Here is a 17,920-nt window from a genome sequence, read left to right as displayed (position 1 = left end):
CTATATTGAGAAATTGAGCGATTTTCAGCATGCATACGTATGGGTAGAAATCACTGATCTCTACAGAAGAACAAGATCATCAGTGAAAATAGCAGCTTGGCAGAGGTTTGCGCTCTCAGAGTGCTCCTCTAGTTTTGGCATGTGTTACATCTCAATTTAGCCTCTATATTTCCTTTCTCTGGAAAAAAAATTAACTTTTGGAAAAAAGTTGCAAGTGAATACAGTGTTCACAATTAATATCAATCACTATATCCTTTTTAATGAAATCCTGTACACTCACTGGCCTACATGGTGTCATGTGACTAAACATAGCAATCTGCGCCTTTAAGAAAATAGCGCTTCTCCTGTCTCTTCAACTAGAGGCTCTTTGATAATAGTGCATGGCATATTTGTTTGTGATAATTCAAATGAGGCATCTCAACAGCAAAAAACAAACAAACAAACAAACAAACAAACAAACAAACAAATAAACCAACCAGCCAATAAGAAGGTTGCATTTCATCATTCAATCCTTCCTGTCATAGACGAGATCATGTGTGCCAAACCCAAAGTGAGGGGGCAAAAGGCACGTCCACTCACCCTGAGGTCATTCAGTCGCATTCCCTTGAAGTTATTGTCCTGGAGGATCTCCTCCTTGCCAGTAGCCCAGGCCTCGTGGATTTCACACTTGTGCTTGAACTTCTTGGCAAGGTGGTCCAACCTCTCCAATCTGTCAGAAAAAAAAAGAGAATGTTGCAGAGTTTGGCGAGAGTTAAAGCACTATAGCTGGGTTTTTGTTTCATGTGCAAATGGCAGATAATGCCTTTAAGCACCAAATAGATGCGATCAATGACTGCTTCTGGTCCTGTATCGACAGAGGGCCAACAGTGGTTGTAGTGTTTGAGGCTAAATTCTTGCTACTGCATCGTTGCTGATATCAGTCCACACCATTTCTGGCCGCCAGAGCAAAATTCATCAAACAAGAAAGTCTTGATGAAGTGTTGGCGACTGCACATTTAATTTCTCAAGTACACCCGTAACAATAAAAGATTACATAGACATGTCAAAGCTTGACCAGTACTGGGCCATGATTTAATAGTCTTATGCAAAAAAAAAAAAAACATATATATACATATATATATATATTTTTTTTTTTTTTATTGAAAATTGAAAATGAAAATGTATTATTAACAATAGGTACATATATATATAGTAGTTCAAGATCTTTTGAGAGAAAAAAAAAAACTCCAACAGAAGTATACAATTAAACAAATAAATAAGATTAAGATGTTATTGGCCGCTTGGAGGAACATTCATTTCACATTTGGTGCAACAAATAAAAGAGACCTGCCCAATGAGATGAAGACACAGCTAAGACATGAAGCATTCAAGTGACACCGTCAGGATAACTGAGTCAATGATTAAGGCCAACCCCTTCGCTGTCTGAGGACTACAGCCCACTTACCTCCTCATACCGGCCAGTAACCAATCTTCAAAACCTTTCTCTGAATGCTCCAGACCCTTCCATGCTTTGTTGATATCCTGTCGTCGTCATGGAAACACCACATGAAAGAGAGAACATGTTTTAATTTCTTCTGATGTTGCTGCTTTTTTTTTTTTTTTACATTAGAAGCAGAAAGTGCAAACATCCAAGAAGCATATACAGCTTTATTCCACGGCACCAAATCAACTGTTAAACAGCTCTTTCATTTCTTTATTTTTTTTTTTTTTTGTGTGTGTGTATTGTTTCTGAATGGTTGGTATCATTGTTTGGAGTCTCTTCTGCTAAATCATTTCATGAAGAAATCAACAAAAACTACCTCTATGCTAATCATAGCAATGAAAAATTGCTCCTGGCTGAATGACTGAAGCCATCTGGTAACTATGGTATACGTAATCAATGCAAAAAAAAAAAAAAAATTATCTGAAACAGAATTCAGAAAATTACACTGTTCATTTCTAGCTTATTTCCATTCACTCACAAGAAAGCATGCACACACTTAAAAAGTCTCTATTAAACTCCTGTGTCATCCAAAGCTATTTCTTGCCTTGCATCTCCAACTATTACACAAGATACTTACAGACATTTCATCTTGCATTTGTTTTGTTTTTAGCTGATTTTCTTTTCTACTCTTAATATCTCCCTAGAGTAGCTTACCGAGACAAGCTTGCCACTGCTGGGCATGTACGGAGGTCGGTTGCTGAGCTGCAGTTTGGTTTGAAGTGTGTTGAAGTTTGTCTCCAGACGGGCCTTATCCTCTGCCTTGGGCGGCTTTTCCTTGGACCGGTACATGCGGAAATCGTCTAGTTTTTCCTGCATAGATATACACATAACAGAGTTTTTTGTTGTTGTTCATCTTCTTCCTAGAAGATGTGCAGCTGAAAACAGTTGTAAAAGATTTTGAGGTTTTACGGTCCACAACAGATACAGGAATTAGTACACAAGTCTGTGGATACCACTTACTGACACTCACGCTATGCACTAACAACCAGGGTACAATGGGAACTGTCAGAAAAATTAAGTGTACACACTTTGTCATCTTAACATCCCAATGGTACGAACTGCCTAGAATGGCATCATCTCCAGCATACACTTCCATACTAAATGTAGAATTATTCTGATACACTGATGATGGTTCAAGACACCACAAGTTAACATGGTTAATACACACCAAAAAAGTAGAGCTTTCTGCCGATCCACAACACACGAAACCAATTTTGTCTACACTTCCAGAATGTACAAGTTGCAAATTTTCTGAATCACTATCAAAATCAGTGATATACAAATATATTGTCCATAGAGAATACACTATGTCAATGTTTCTATCATTCAGATTATACTAAGGGTAAGTGATCTTTCTTTAATTATATTCTTTAGTTTCCATACTGCATTTTTTCAAAACACATACATATCTACTACACATGGTGTCACATTGACAGCAAAACCACTTCACTAAAACGAATGGGATATTTCACAAGGGGGGGGGGACAGAACATAGAAGTTGATATCATACATCACAAAGTGGCAAAAAATATTCTTACTGTGTCAACTTACTTGAGTTACCACTTTATGGCACAGAGTGACGATTTCACACTAGTGTGTCATAATATAATTCCAAAACCAATCATATCACAGCATTTGGGAGAAATTGAAAGGAACGAAACAGATAAGTGAACATCTACTTTCTTCAGAACCTAACAAAAGAGATGGGAAAGGGAAAGTGGTTCAAAAAGTGGGGATTCATTTCCATTCAATTCTAAATCATTGGGACATCATTAAAGGGATAGTACAGTATTGGTGGAGATGAGAATTGGGCTCTAATTTTTTTGCGAGATACCAAGAAGACACTTATGATATAGTACAGAGCATACCATTTTAAGAGGAATTCAAAGTTTATTTGATGAAAATCGGGTTTGGAATGTCTGAAACATCCAAAAACAAAGTAAAACAAAGCGATCGTAATAAAGTGTGGGTCCCACACTTTATTAGAATCGCTCTTTTTTGGATATCTCAGCCATTTCAAAACCAATTTTCATCAAATAAACGTTGAATTCCTCATAGAATTACATGCCCTTCCATATTTCATAAGAAGTTTCTCATGATCTCAACAAAAAATGTTAGAAACCTGAAATTAGGTCTCAACTAGAACTGTACGATCCCTTTAAAATGCACATTTGTTCTGAAATTTCAGCAGACTTTTGTTCAGTGCAACAATTCTAAGCATAAAACACACAATAGGAAAAAAAAAATACACAGTTCCTCTGAACAGCCATAAATATCCAGAGGAAAAAAAAAATGTATCAGCATCTATGACACTCTGACCATATCAAATTTGTGGCTGCATATATCAATGTGATAAAACAGACGCAATCATGAAATTAAAAAAGATTACATGTGATCAATCAAGAAAAAAAATTAACTGTCATAACCTTGCTTGTTGCAGAAAGAATGGGATGTCATCACTGGAAATCAGTTTGGAGTATATTTCACTTACAAGATGGATTACAATGGGGCATAAAAATTATTATATCCCTCACAAAATGCATCTCGTCCTCTGATTGGTCGAGAGCACTGTAAACAACAAAACATAATTCTACCATACAAGTGCGCGAAAAAGACTATACTCCCTAGGGAAATGGTAAAAACTATACCACGCTGGTGATTTTCGCGCCTTTTTTGCTTCGCGTCGCGACGCGAAATATTTCACTTGTAAATGAATGGGTATCGCAGCACCTTCGCTTCGCGAGAGATTTCATGTACAAATGAATGGGTATCGCGGCGCCTTAGATCACTGCACTTCTCGAGAACCACAAGGCACGCATACACTCAATGCGACACGGGTTACGTTGGAGAGACTCAGACTCTTATAAAGCCCTCATTCTACGTTAGGCGATATCGTAGATCTATTTTTAGACAACAATAAGCAAGCTAGGGTTCTTCGACGTACGGTAGGCCTTTGGGGAGTTCATGCTTCGCCGTTTGAAAGTTGGTCTCGCAGTTCACTATTTAACTCGAGCGATCCACCCAAAAGATGTTGACAAACGAAACTGCAGTAGATAGTAGGCCTGCTCTAACGTTAGCGCTAGTTAAGCCTATACGTTAGTTCTACCTGTCTAACAGTAGGCCTAAGCCCTATTTCCCGTAATCTCATTCCTAATAATTATTTTTTAGAGTGTCTAGGCTAGCGAGTAAGTTAGATAAACTTGTTCACTGTTTACGTTAGAACACCGTACGAATCACACGAATTTACAGTGGCACTCGATGCTTTAATTGCTAGAATTTTTCCAGTGCCTAATCTAACCTTATACGCTGTTACTGAATGCTACCCAAATTTACAATGTATACTTGCATTTTAACAGGAAATGATAGTCCATATTCATGTACAAACATGACAGCTAGGTAGAAAGACGACAGAAAACACAATCAACTGCAGCTCACAGTCACATCGTTGATCAACTCGAGCACGCACATCACCGCACTGGCAACCGAACGTACTAGCTTGTTGACAGATCGGATAGGCGTATTGCATGTATGAAGCGCGTAGTGAGTTTGCAGTTTGCGCATGTTTACCAGTACTGGTACGTTGTACAGCAATGCACCGAGTACACTTCAGCGGCTGAGCGCGCAGTTGTCTCTTCATAGTACGCGTACGCGCTGCCCTCCTGCTGAGCTGCTTTCCCGAGCGTGAATTACTAGTCAATCTTCTTGAAAAGTAAAGCAAGATGCCCTTAAAAAAGAGGTAAATTACAGAATACCAGCAGTCGAATACTCTTAAATTCATTGGGAGGGATATAAAACAAATATACCAGGCCAATTTTTCGAGGCACCGGTTGAAACTATGTGCCTTCGGTGACTTCAGTAGCACTATTTTCTTCGGGGCTGCGCCCCTCAGAAAATAGTGCTACTGAAGTCACCTCATGCGCATAGTTTCAACCAGAGCCTCTCAGGCCTGGTATATTTGTATACTATCCTCCCCTGCCATAAATATGATGAGTTTTTTGTTTGTTTGTTTTTCATGTTGCTCTTCAATTCTGCCTCTATTTCCTTTTCTATTTGTGCTTTTGATTCTGTTTTTGATGTTGTTGCTGCTTTAGTTATCAAACATAGGTCTGCCTTCTTTCTCAGGGTTCCCACAGAAATTTGAAAACACAATTCCATGACTTTTCCATGACTAAATTGCTGCTTTCCATGACTTCCTTTCTGGCACGGTTTCCAAAATCAGGCACGTTATGATGGCCTCCACCTCCCCTCACAGCCATCCGTTCCACCCACTATCTTACTCATGACATGTACATCTATTATCATTAGTATTATGTGCCGGGAGTTACGTAGAATTTGGGATGTCACAAAACTGGGAAAAATGGAAATCATAAACACCAATTATAATAGCAGAGTATGATCACAGAGTATTAGAGTTGCGAGACACGACAAACTGGAAAGCTGCCATAGCCAAGAGGTAAATGCAATTCCATGACTTTTCCATGACTTTTCACAAATTTTCCAAATTCCCTGACTTTTCCATGACTTTCCATGACCACAAATTTTTCCAGGATTTTCCAGGATTTTCCATGACTGTGGGAACCCTGTTTCTAGCAAATGGTTACATGTATGATAATGTTGCTAGACAGATCAGATTCATAGGTTCAGGATGAGAGAGAACGTATCTCTCCCATATGCAGTCCTGACTGGACCACCTCTACAGATCAAGCTAGCATGGCTGCCTGAGATGTACCGGTGGACTCTTTTCTCACCTGCATTTCTGGGAGAGTGTTTTCCTTCAGCGTCCTGTCTTCCAGCCACGGCTTTTTCCTCTCAATCCAGTCAAGCAGCTGTCAAGGAACAGGATTTGATGTTGAAAGAAAGAGAACACAAAGGGGACAATAATTAACATGACATAGCCTTCAAAATTGTCTCATTGTTTAAAGGAAGTTCATGGTAACAACTGAATGATCGGTATATGCTTTTCTTTCACACTACTTGTCTTTGCTATTTTTTTTTTCTTTTCCTTTTTTTTTTTTGTCACCTAGTAATAGACTCCTTGTTAGGGCAGAGAATTCACTACTTGCACGGCCAGTCACAAGGATTCAGCATGTTAATCTCTTGAACACTCAATTACACGGTCGTCTTGAAAACCCCGCTTTACGATCACCGCATATTGCCTCTGTGTGCAGAAGTGTCTTGGTGTCGAGTGAACAAGTTCTAGCATATGCGCACTTGCCGGTATTCACAAAACGTAAGATTGACAGAACTTTCCACCCTGTTGTATGTATCAAAACAGATGAAAAGCTTAATCTTCCAATCCCCTAAATGGAATTATCCTCTTAACACAATTTGCAAACACTGATAAATATTGTGAAAGCAAGGACAGAGATCGCTTGTACAATGAGGGGCACAGCTTAGGAGGCCAATTTGCTGCTAAAGAATGCAGTATCAATATTAGAGAAAAACTCTCTGTAAAAAAAAAAAATAATAATAATAAATAAAACAAAATAAATGAATAAATAAAAATAACAATAAATTAGAATAAATATTACAAACACAATTATGCTTACTAGCATGTATTATATGCTAAGGAATCTGAATTATCAAAAAAAAAAATGAAATGATTGCTATCTAATAATCACCATCTACTGAGGTCATCCTCTATACTCTTTAGACTGTTTGACATGCGCAGTCTCATGAATAATTCAGCATGAAGAACACAACAATGTCTGAACAAGAAGGAAAATATGACATAAAAAAAACAAGAGACCCGGGGGTCTAGTGCTCACCTGAGTATTGCGAGTTCACCTTTCACGCAGTCACTAATCTAAATTATTCACAGCTCTACCAAAATTTGACCAGGCATTCTCAAGTAGAAGATGAAAATGTACAATAAGGGCCCAAATTTTTTAAGATTCCTTAATTTGGGGGGATTGGGACCCCCTGGGGCCCTCTGGGTGGGGCATGGTGCCCATTTTGATAAATTGAGATCCTAATACCCTAGGGATGCTACCTGCCAAGTTTGACGAAAATCCATCATGAGGTTTTCGGGAAGAAGATGAAAATGTACAATTTGGCTCAGGTGAGCTAAAAAGAGAGAGAAAAAAAATATGAAGGATATAAGAGCAAACGGGTTTCCACACTTACATCACTGGCTAGCTTCTCATACTCGTCCATAAGACGTTCATTCCCTTGGTTGATTGCCAGAACCTTGCTGATACGACCGGCTGCGTTCTCTGCCTGCAAAAGGAAAAAAAAAAAAAAAAAAAAAAAAAAAGGTTGATGTTAGATCCTCAGTCCAAACAAACTCTTCGGAGTGAAGGTAATCGCCATCATCACAACTTTCCTCCCTTCACTGTTCAGTTTGACTCAATGCCTTATAACAAGAGTACTTTTTTCAATTACACTTATGGTAAAAACACCATGTAGTTTAGGGTTCTTGTACTTATTTTTTTTTTCAAGGATTTTACTTCAGTTGATAAGAACCAGAATACTGTAATAATATTTCATCCCCCTTTCCAGTTTTGTGAAGGGGAAAAAAATCTATATGCTTGTGAGAACACTACGGCTGCAGATTTAGCTCTTATGTACAGATTCCCATAGACATGAACACTGAAGATAAAAGTGAATATTGAAATGGCGTATCCAAAAATGAATTCCACAAAACAAATCGATAGAATGTTCAACAGAAGAACATTTTGCATATCTGCGCAATGTCTACTACTCCACTTTCTATGACAAGGCAATCTTTACTGACTCAACAAACCTTCAAACCTTCCGAAGTCCTGTAGAGATCCACACATCACTTTACTGTATTCTGATTTTGTTTGGAGGTTTTTGTATTTTTTTTTTTTCAACACCACAGATGATAGATATTTCCAATGATACATCCCATCCCATTCAGACCAGCACACAAAATACACCGTCTTTCCTGCAGCTTCTCTGAGAATGAAAATGGCACTGCAGGTCAAGTTTCTCGCAGCATTGCTGGAAGATGGCAAGCTTTTTTGGTAGCTCTCATAAGGAAAACCACTCACTGCATCTCTGGACCCAGCTGCCTCGGGGACAGACAGAGCGTCAAAACTTGATGGACCAACGCAGAATTCATTTCACTTTTCACACGGTTCACACCCTCACGGGCGTGAGATCATCCGTGGACTTGACTTCATTAAAATTTCACATGGCGATTGCTTGGACTGAGCGGGAACCATTTTAGCAGCTGTTCCATCAAGTTGCTTCTTTCTTTAATCACTTTCACAAATTGATACAATGTGCAGATAACAATGCACTAGCATTAAAAGCAGCCGCTTCCATAGTTTGCAAAAAAAGAAACGAAAAGAAAAAAAGGTTGCAAATCCAAAGAACATAGCTAATGTGTTGATCGATGGAAGAATCAAACTCTTGAAAAGTTGGATAATTTCTTCTCCAACAGTTTTCTCTTTCACTAAATGCATCATGCTGGATTTTATCATACCATCTTTTTCTTTCTTATTTAAAGCCTGTGCACTGACCATATACAGCACCCCTTTCAACAAGATCAAATATTCAGTTCTAACTTGGTTTCATTACTGAGAATTTCTTTCTCAAATATCTTATTACCTTTATCATTACAGAAAGTTCTACACGTTTTTAATAGCCAGTAATTCTTTCATCTTTTTTCTCAAGTGGCAAGCCTAATCTTTCAGTTCTCTCATTATCAGTTGATGATTTCCTGAATCACTGAAGAGTACAAATCTCCGCTCTCAATCCCCAAACCCCCCCCCCACAAACAAACAACCAATTCAATCAAGTTTCCCTTCCACTCGTTTGCCACTCTCACCTTCTGAGCTCCAGAGAAGGCATGGTAGTAGGCAGACACGTAGGTCATGATGGACTTGTCATCAGGCCTTGCAGTGTTGATCAAGTCTGTACGAAAGCAAAAGATATCCAAAAATACTGGCATTAACCACATTTGAAAGGGTCATTGCGTGTTCACACACATGTACACAAACACACACTTTCTGTCTTGAATTCACAGAAGAAACCAAGCAAGGTGTATTATGCATTCATACCTCACATTATCAAAGAAATAACGTACAAACTTGTACTTATAGCAGACTATCGTTTCAGGTTGCATTTGGCATTCTGACGCATTCCCTATGGTAATGAATTCTGTGTGAGTAAGAAAGTGAGAAGTTACAAGCCGAAGTAAACTTTGGGTTTTAAGACGGTATTGCACAAGTACCAAAAACTACAAAATATTACTGTGTCCCAGAGTGTAATTTGCAAGCTACACAGTACTCAGACAGATATGGGTTTTGTGGGGTCTGTATCTACAATTTTTTATTTTGATAGCTAGTCAGTGAGATTTGTCACATTTCTTGTCATCTATGGTAAGGTGAAACTGTGTGATACTTAATGTATCTTATCTGCTTTTTTTATGGAAAAGGAGTTGTCTTTTTGACAGATGGGTTGATTTCCAATGTTTACGGGGTCTTTAACATCCATATCAATATTGGACCACACATCTATCTTTCATAAAGAGGAACATTTTAAATGTTTAAAGTAATCACACACCACCAGGCAATCTATACAGCTAAACAATTTCACGTCACACCATACATCCTATCCTATATGGCCAAAGGGATACGTTCCCCAATCGGAAGGAGCAGATCAGCATCGCTGGAAGATTGTAATGGCATTAGGGGTCAATATCAAAATTGAATTTGGTGGAACATGTGTAATGATATTACCTCAGTACATGTGTTCCGCTTGGAATTGAATTACATGCACGCTTCAAGGAATAATTGGATTCAACCCACATACAGCAGTGACTCCAAACGTAAAAGATGGCTTAATGCCATCAAAAAAAAAAAAAATATATATATATATATATATATAAAAAAGAGGGAAGGAAATAAATAATAAATACTCTCAAGATGATTAAACATGCTCTTCCTCTTACAGTGGCCAAGAAATCAAATGGAGACAATTAAAGATGTCCTCTGCTTGAAAAGGCAGTGTTTAGGTATTACACACTTCTTTCAACCCTCCTCCCATCTGCTTTTTAGGTGGAAATTTGGTTGTTGTTGTTGTTGTTTGATTTCTTTTTTAATGCCACATTCAAGAGGAGGAAGCATTAATTTTAATTCAACTTCCATGAGAATACTCTCCTGTAGGAGTGAAGTCCTTTGATATGTTGGCATGACCAGGCTTTTAAAATCATCACATGCCCAGAGGCCATTTAAGAATTAAAAAGTGGCTAGGAAAAAAAAAAAAGAAGAATAATAATGCCTAGAATATAACCAATCTACTGTGCACAAGGATTCCTTGCTCAACTGCATCCTACATTCTAGAGATAAAGATTGATTGAGAATCAGGAACATTCTTCAGCCACCACATTGTTAGCAAGAATGCGAAAAACAATTGTGACAATGCCCAAATACGAGACATGAAGAAGTAAGGAATTTCCTAATATTTTCAACAGAGGTCATGGCACATCTGAAGTCACACGAGTGCTCACAATTATTGTAACTAATCCAGGAGTATCTGATTTATGAAGATTTTAATTTTGCTTAGCATGCTTGTAAAATAAATCACCATGTATGGGATATTATTTCACAAAATTGTTCCCCCTTTTCCCCATACAATAAGGATATTGACAACAGTAATGATAGTACGTACCAATAACAAGAAATGTATATTATTACTACTTCTACTACTACTGCCACTACTACTACTAATAATAATAACAATAATAATGATAATAATAATATTAAATAATAATGATAATAATGACAATAATAAAAATAAAACAAGAAAATTTATATCATACAATAAGTAATTTTCTTTCCACATAGGACAAGTTACTCACCCTCTGGGTCCAACATTCGTGGGATATCCAGGTGCTTCTCAGCAACGGAGAAGGCCAGTTCCAGATTGTGGTAGGGGTCATCCTGTGAAGAAGGGGGTTGGGGCAAGGCATTGGTAGAGGAGAGGGGTAGGTGAAGGGGAGGCAAGGGGGAGGCATGTGAAACACCTTGTAAAGTTCTTGGGGACACTTCTCTTTTTTTTTTCTCTTTTTTTTTTTTTTTTTTTTTTGGGGGGGGGGGGGCAACATAGGCCCAATGTGAAACGCCACAGCAGAGAGATGGCGCGTATCATGCAAGAGATGCCCTCCACCACCGTCCACGCGAAAATGGACGATTAAGCATGCGCATGAAGGAGAAGGCAACCTGCACAGTTTACTGCACAACATTGCTCTCAACAAATGCACTCACATGCATCCACACATGAAAGATTCAGACATTGAGACAGACTCGCATGAACACATGCGGACAGACATGCACATACACAGATATACCACTCCTCCACACAAATTCCCCACTACATACATAATGATTTGTGGGTTTTTTGGGTTTTTTTTTCACACTCCAAAATGATTAATTCTGCAAGAGTGACAACAGAAATGGGCAATCAAAGTTTCAGATCACAGTTTCCCTTCATTGCCATGTTAGGACGTTGTCATGGTCAGTCTATAGTGCCATCTTTAAAATTTGTCATATTCCTTTAATACAGACTTGCCTACTAGATACTTTTAGTCTCCCCAACTAAAAAAAGAAGGGAAAAAAAATTCTGAATACAGAGGACTAGTTTGAAGTGTTAAACCATCACTTGTCATCCCCCTTTCTTTTCCTCCTTTCTTCCTCGATGTTCACTGCTAATGTCTGCCCTTATGATACTATCTCTAGATACCCTTGTGTTAGCCAGGGCTTAAGGTCAATTGAGCTACCACATTTGGGTGTTATACCGGGAAATGTCAATTACATAAAGTAATTATTTCCCACTTTATGATTAGGTCTTTATTTGATGTCTTCTTTTTTTCTAGTCCCACTTTACAAAGATTCACTGCACCTGAGCTACCCTTTCAACCAATCAAATTAAAATATATCTTTAAAAAAAAAAAATTATAGAATATATCAACTAAAGATGTGGCAATCAAATCCTGCTTCTCCGAGTTTAAAATGTCATTAGGGCTGGGGCAAGGTCTCGTTTGTGTTTCATTTGGATTGATTTTTCACACGCCCATTGCACAGAGAGCCGACTGATTCACAGTTGCCCCCGGGCTGTGTTTCAGCAGGGTCTCGCTGGATCCCTCCTCATAGCTCTACCCCAACCCATAGCACAGACCTTGCTGTTGAATGGCAGAGAGAGAGAGAGAGAGAGAGGAGAGAGAGAGAGGATTCCTGTGTCTGGGGCAAGCCAGAAGAATGTCCGGTATGGTAACTTCAGCCATAACCTCATCCCTGGAGCTCTCACCTACGCACTAGCAGACGGCTTGGAAGCGGCATGGACCGCGGTATCCCCCATCCTTAATGCTCTACTTGTCTCTAAACTAAAAATGTAGCAGTCCCTCTCTCTCCTCAACCCCCCCCCCCCCAGTGATCATCATTTTTTTTCACCTCTCAATTCTCTTTCTCAACTGAACTTTGTAGTGGGAAACTCTGCTCAAATGTATGTCCACAAACTGGAAAGGAAAAACACTTCCAAGAGTGATATTTCAGTTCTCTCTATATGGCAGATGGGGATCTTGGATGCATGGGAAGATATGAATTTTTATCTCGGTGTTATCTCAGAAGAATGAGGAAGGTGTGCAGTTTATAGTCAGGACAAACTCGTGATCCACTTTTCTCTACTTCTATGTGTCACGTTTGGTTTGATGAATGATGGCCTGAAGATTATCAAGCATCGCTTTTGGTCTCCACGTCTAAATATGGCAGTGGGATTGTGGGATGTGGGGAGAGCTAGTGCCTCGGTCTTTAAGTTCATCAGACAAGACTTACACTTTCATAAAAGTCATTTTTACGTCTCCATCTCATAAAGGTACGAACGAATGTCAATAGTTGACGCGGGTTCTTGCCGCAAATAAATGGCTACATATCAGTAATCCACTATTACTTGTAACCCTCAATAGACACACAAAAGTTCACTGGTATCCAGTCTACACCACGGAAGAAGGAAATGCGTTGGTATCCCAGCCATAATCCCAACATCTCTTAAATCAAAAACTGGTACCTCTAAGATGACGCTCTTTCCACAATTGTCGCCCCCCCTTCTTCCCCATTACCGTTTTGCTCGAATTTGGCTGTGACATTACAGCACGTCATCCCAGCCAACACTGCCTTCCCATTAACCCCTCGGATGGGATGACACACGACACTGGTGGGGCAGGATCTAAGCCCAGCCGAGATGGGAGATTAACACCAACGATACCACCGCACGTGATGATGCGCTCCATCTATCACTACCATCATCATCCGGCCCATCTCTAAACTGAACTTTAAGCGCAGACGATTACGGTGGTTGACCCAGCCTAGAAGTTTGGCCTTTCATGACATTTCATCAATGACATCAAGGACATTAGTGATGTAATATCCTCTCCTTCACATACACTGTGTTGTCAATGAGGAGTGTTTTACAAAACAAACTAAAGCCCCCCCCCCCCCCAAAAAAAAAAATAAATAAATAATAAATCCACATCAAAAGCTTAGCTCTACAAAGTACTTCAATAAACATGGTATCAGAACAGATTATGAATGAAATTAATCTCTCATATCCCCTATGTTTTCAAATAGGATGGGGGATGTGGTGCTATTTTATTCTTTTTTTCTTAAATATACGTGTAAAACTTGGTTGTTTTGATGCTTACATATTTGGTGTATGAACAAATCACATTTAGTGATTGGTTTCTATGAAGAAAATCGGGCAAATTGCCTCTTGGAATTCCGGCTTTATTTTATATGAGGCTAAGAAAGTGCATCTTTGTGTCTCTGTTCTGTCTACATCTATGTCATTATTGCATCCTTCATCTCTTCAGTTTTCTTCATCTCTCCTTCCCCAATCATCCCCCTCCCCATAAAAAACCCCATACGCCACCACGCCCCAGCATCGCTCATATTCCTATGAGGTTGATTCCAGGCTGTCCTGGTTTTTCCTGGAAACGAGACAGCAGCCAACTGCTCTCCTACTTAAGGTTCCACCTCTCACGATTCACATCGTATACATTTTAACATGGACATGGTATCAGTTAAGGAGGATATCGATCGGTAGATATCATGGCTCTTCAACTGAATCAATCTTCGTTTGCTGCCCACCGTGGTACATTCGAAATTCAGAACTAGCACAGACACAGGCTTGCTAAATGGAACTGCCCAACAGCAAATATGTGTACAGAAGCACATTACTGTATGAATCGTATGTGAAGATAAGGAGGTTGGCCGAAAGAAGTCTGCAACAGCTTGATGGTCTTCTCTGCTTTAAAGCACCTGTTTTGTGTGCATTTTTCTGAACCATTACTGGGATTTCTGAATTCATTCAAATTGCCAATCCTCACGATACAGTCCCTTTAATTACTTTTCTTTTCTGCTTCATTCTGCAGGATTCTGTGAATGAAATGGCAATTTCATTTTGAAATTTCATGTGAAAATAATGATACTAATAGTTTGTGCAGAGAGAACAAAAAGCATGTCTTTCTTATTTCATAGCAATCCCAAGTTTCCAAAATGCCAAATATACAAAATGGCATTTGATCATAGTAGAACTGGAATATAACTAATATTTGAAAAGTGAGAGTATCAATCAGTTCACTCTCCTTTCATTTCTTCTTAATGATTGAAGTATGAATCATACATGTCCATGAAGGACTGCAGAAATCCATATTACACCAGATGATGGTAAGGCACAGCCCAATAGCTTATTTGACACACGAGCCATCACTCTAATCTGTCAAGACATTTTCCTCTCAGGAACATGACCATATTTAACACATCTGGGCTAGCACCTCTAATACTGGATTCTGACTTGTCGATGAGCTAAATAGCATTTGCACAACTGTTTGTCCCATGCTGCCTGAGATACACCTAAAATAGGACAATTTGACTTTCCGCTCATACTTCTCTTCACATACGAGTGCAATGAACTGCTGCCAGTCATTTTTGTCACTTTCAACAATAAAAAAAAAAAGAATAAAAATCACCTTTTATCATATCTCCAAAAACATTCCATAGAAATATTTTGCTCTTCACAAGTATTGTGTTGTCAAATGCAGATTAAAAGGAAGCTAGTGTAGTCATATACAGAATTTGGTAAATTCAATTGACGTAATGTAGATCAACAGTAGTGTGTGAGAGTTGTGGCTAATATTCTGCTCGACTGATAAGCTCAAGCCAGGGTTTTCATTTGCTGGACACTCTGGCCCTTGGGAGAAAGAAGTACAATGAAATTTCAGGAATTTTTACCGTTGCAACTTATATTGCATTTCGCTTGGTCACAGGGCACATGCACAAGGCTTAGACGTCATGTGCCTTTAATATCTGTCCTAGCGTAAATATAGTTCATCCATATCGGTATGATCTCAAATGCATGCCCACACACACACACACACACACACACACACACACACACATACAACATATACTGCCATAACAGTATAGGCAAATACACTTTTCATACATGCACGTGCACACATACACACACAGGAATGGGATAGAAAGGGTGCCATGAGACGGCAGGCCTAGGGGTAGGCAGAATCAACATAGGGTGGCCCGTATCGCCTGCCGTTCGGCCCGACTCAAAAAGACACGGGGCAGGGGGAATTCCTCGCATTCCTTTGAGGCATGGTGACTGGGGTAAAGTGGTGGGGTGGGGGGTAAGGATTGGGGGTGTGGGGGTTTGGATAAGCCTTGGAGCCTGATATAGACAAGGCATTGGACAATGACAGGGGAAGAGGGACAATCTAGATAGAGACCTCTTTGATTGTCTAGCACAGTGATTGAGGGAGGAAGATTGTCTTGAGGGGGCGATATAAAGGAATATCACTTGAAGACTTGATTAGTGGAGGCCTCCTGTCAACCCCCCCCCCCCAGTTTGCCTTGACACAAACTGGCAAAAGTTGGCCATAAATCATTCATAGCAGATGCAATGGTTCTTCAAAGGCATTTCAAAATCAAATGCTACTGAGATGTTCCATCAAGAGTGGGGGGGGGGGGGGGATTGTCAAGTTGAAAAGAAAGTTACCCACCATTCCAACCCCAACCATCCTGTCCCCCCCCCCCCAAAAAAAAAAAAAAAAAACAACAACAACAACAAAAAACCATAATTTTCCAAAATAAAACATGAATCTGCATTCATATTTCATTTTGAAATCATTTTGGAGAAAAACTTTGTCTCCAGCATTCTGCCCAGTCCCTAATACAACCAATAACTATAAGCTACAAATGGTTTCAAGGCATTTTATCTCACAAATCTTTATGCCAGTGTACACACACACACACACACACACACCAAACACATGCACACCATGCATTGCATTCATTCACCGGCAGTCATCATTCTCAGCTGAATCAATCATGTGTGCTACACAAAGATATATATACACACATGCCTGTTTTCTGGGGGCAACTCCAAAAATATGGGGCAAGTGAGATGTATGGCCAGTTGCCCTTTTAAAACATCACTGTATAGCACTGCACTGTACTCACTCATGTCCAAATTTGTTATAACTAGTTGAAATAGCAACAAGGTCGAGTGTCTTACATGATCAAAAAGTAAGCACTTACAGCAGCAGGAGCTGCTTACAAGGCGTCAAAGTGATCATTGTATTTCCATAATTTCTTTTTCAATGTTTCAACGAAGAAAGGAAATTTCATTTCAGAATATGATTTTTCTTTTTCCTTTCCTTTTTTTCTTGGGGGGGGGGGGGGGGAGAGGGGAGTCCTTCTTGCCCCATCAGGCATGTGTGATGCATAGTGGTAGCATCTAGCTAGAAGGTGCAGACTTCTCCTTCACATGCTGCAGATGCACGACACAAAGTTCTCCGGGAATGGGGGGAGGGACCGTGCACCCTAAAGAACCGAATGCAAGATTTCCATGCCCCATCATGCCATGCTACGCGGTAGAACCGGGCACCGTACATCCTGTCACACCAAACTCCTGAGGGGGGGCTACGCTATGTCCCTCTTCTCCTCTTTCCCTCAAACCTCCTCAAACAAACAGTGGGAAATCTCCTCCTAACTGATGATGGTTGTATGCCATGGGCACATTCAATGAGCACAAGGTACAAGATGCTGAGGAGAACCACACGAATCATGCACAGCACCGCAAAATTGTGATGTGTGCTCACATGCAATGGATGAAACCATGCAAATAAAAATTTCTGTGCCCCATGCCTTTCACTATCTGTGTTCCAAACATTGCAATGTCAATATTTCTAACTTGGACTACATTATGTTTATTGCTATGGCAAATATGTCAATGAGCAATTTATGCATCTGCAATATCATAGTAAAGATGCTTAAGATAACTGACAGTCTACTGACAGTATTTACTGGGAAGATTTGAAAATAATCATAACATTGGCCGCACTAGCCAAAATATCTACATAAAATCACAATATTTCATATCTTTGAAGAATTTTACACT

The 17,920-nt window shown here is 39.5% G+C and overlaps 1 protein-coding gene across 3 annotated transcripts in view; it reads right to left on the bottom strand.

Moving 5' to 3' along the window:
* LOC140234992 (alpha-actinin, sarcomeric-like) overlaps window positions 1-17,920 on the bottom strand; it is a 79,539-nt gene that overhangs the window by 16,406 nt on the left and 45,213 nt on the right. For all 3 annotated transcript variants that reach the window (XM_072315038.1, XM_072315031.1, XM_072315045.1), the window contains 7 exons: window positions 11,316-11,397; window positions 9,282-9,367; window positions 7,610-7,702; window positions 6,232-6,309; window positions 2,138-2,293; window positions 1,445-1,521; window positions 580-709 (listed from right to left, as the gene is read on the bottom strand). In XM_072315038.1, the coding sequence (XP_072171139.1) occupies window positions 580-709; window positions 1,445-1,521; window positions 2,138-2,293; window positions 6,232-6,309; window positions 7,610-7,702; window positions 9,282-9,367; window positions 11,316-11,397 (702 nt within the window). The remainder of the gene's footprint in view (window positions 1-579; window positions 710-1,444; window positions 1,522-2,137; window positions 2,294-6,231; window positions 6,310-7,609; window positions 7,703-9,281; window positions 9,368-11,315; window positions 11,398-17,920) is intronic.

This window comes from Diadema setosum, chromosome 1 (assembly GCF_964275005.1).
Source record: "Diadema setosum chromosome 1, eeDiaSeto1, whole genome shotgun sequence".
Lineage (NCBI taxonomy): Eukaryota > Metazoa > Echinodermata > Echinoidea > Diadematoida > Diadematidae > Diadema > Diadema setosum.
The sequence above is the reverse complement of the archived record's forward strand: the minus strand, read 5'-3'. Positions and strand labels throughout refer to the sequence as shown.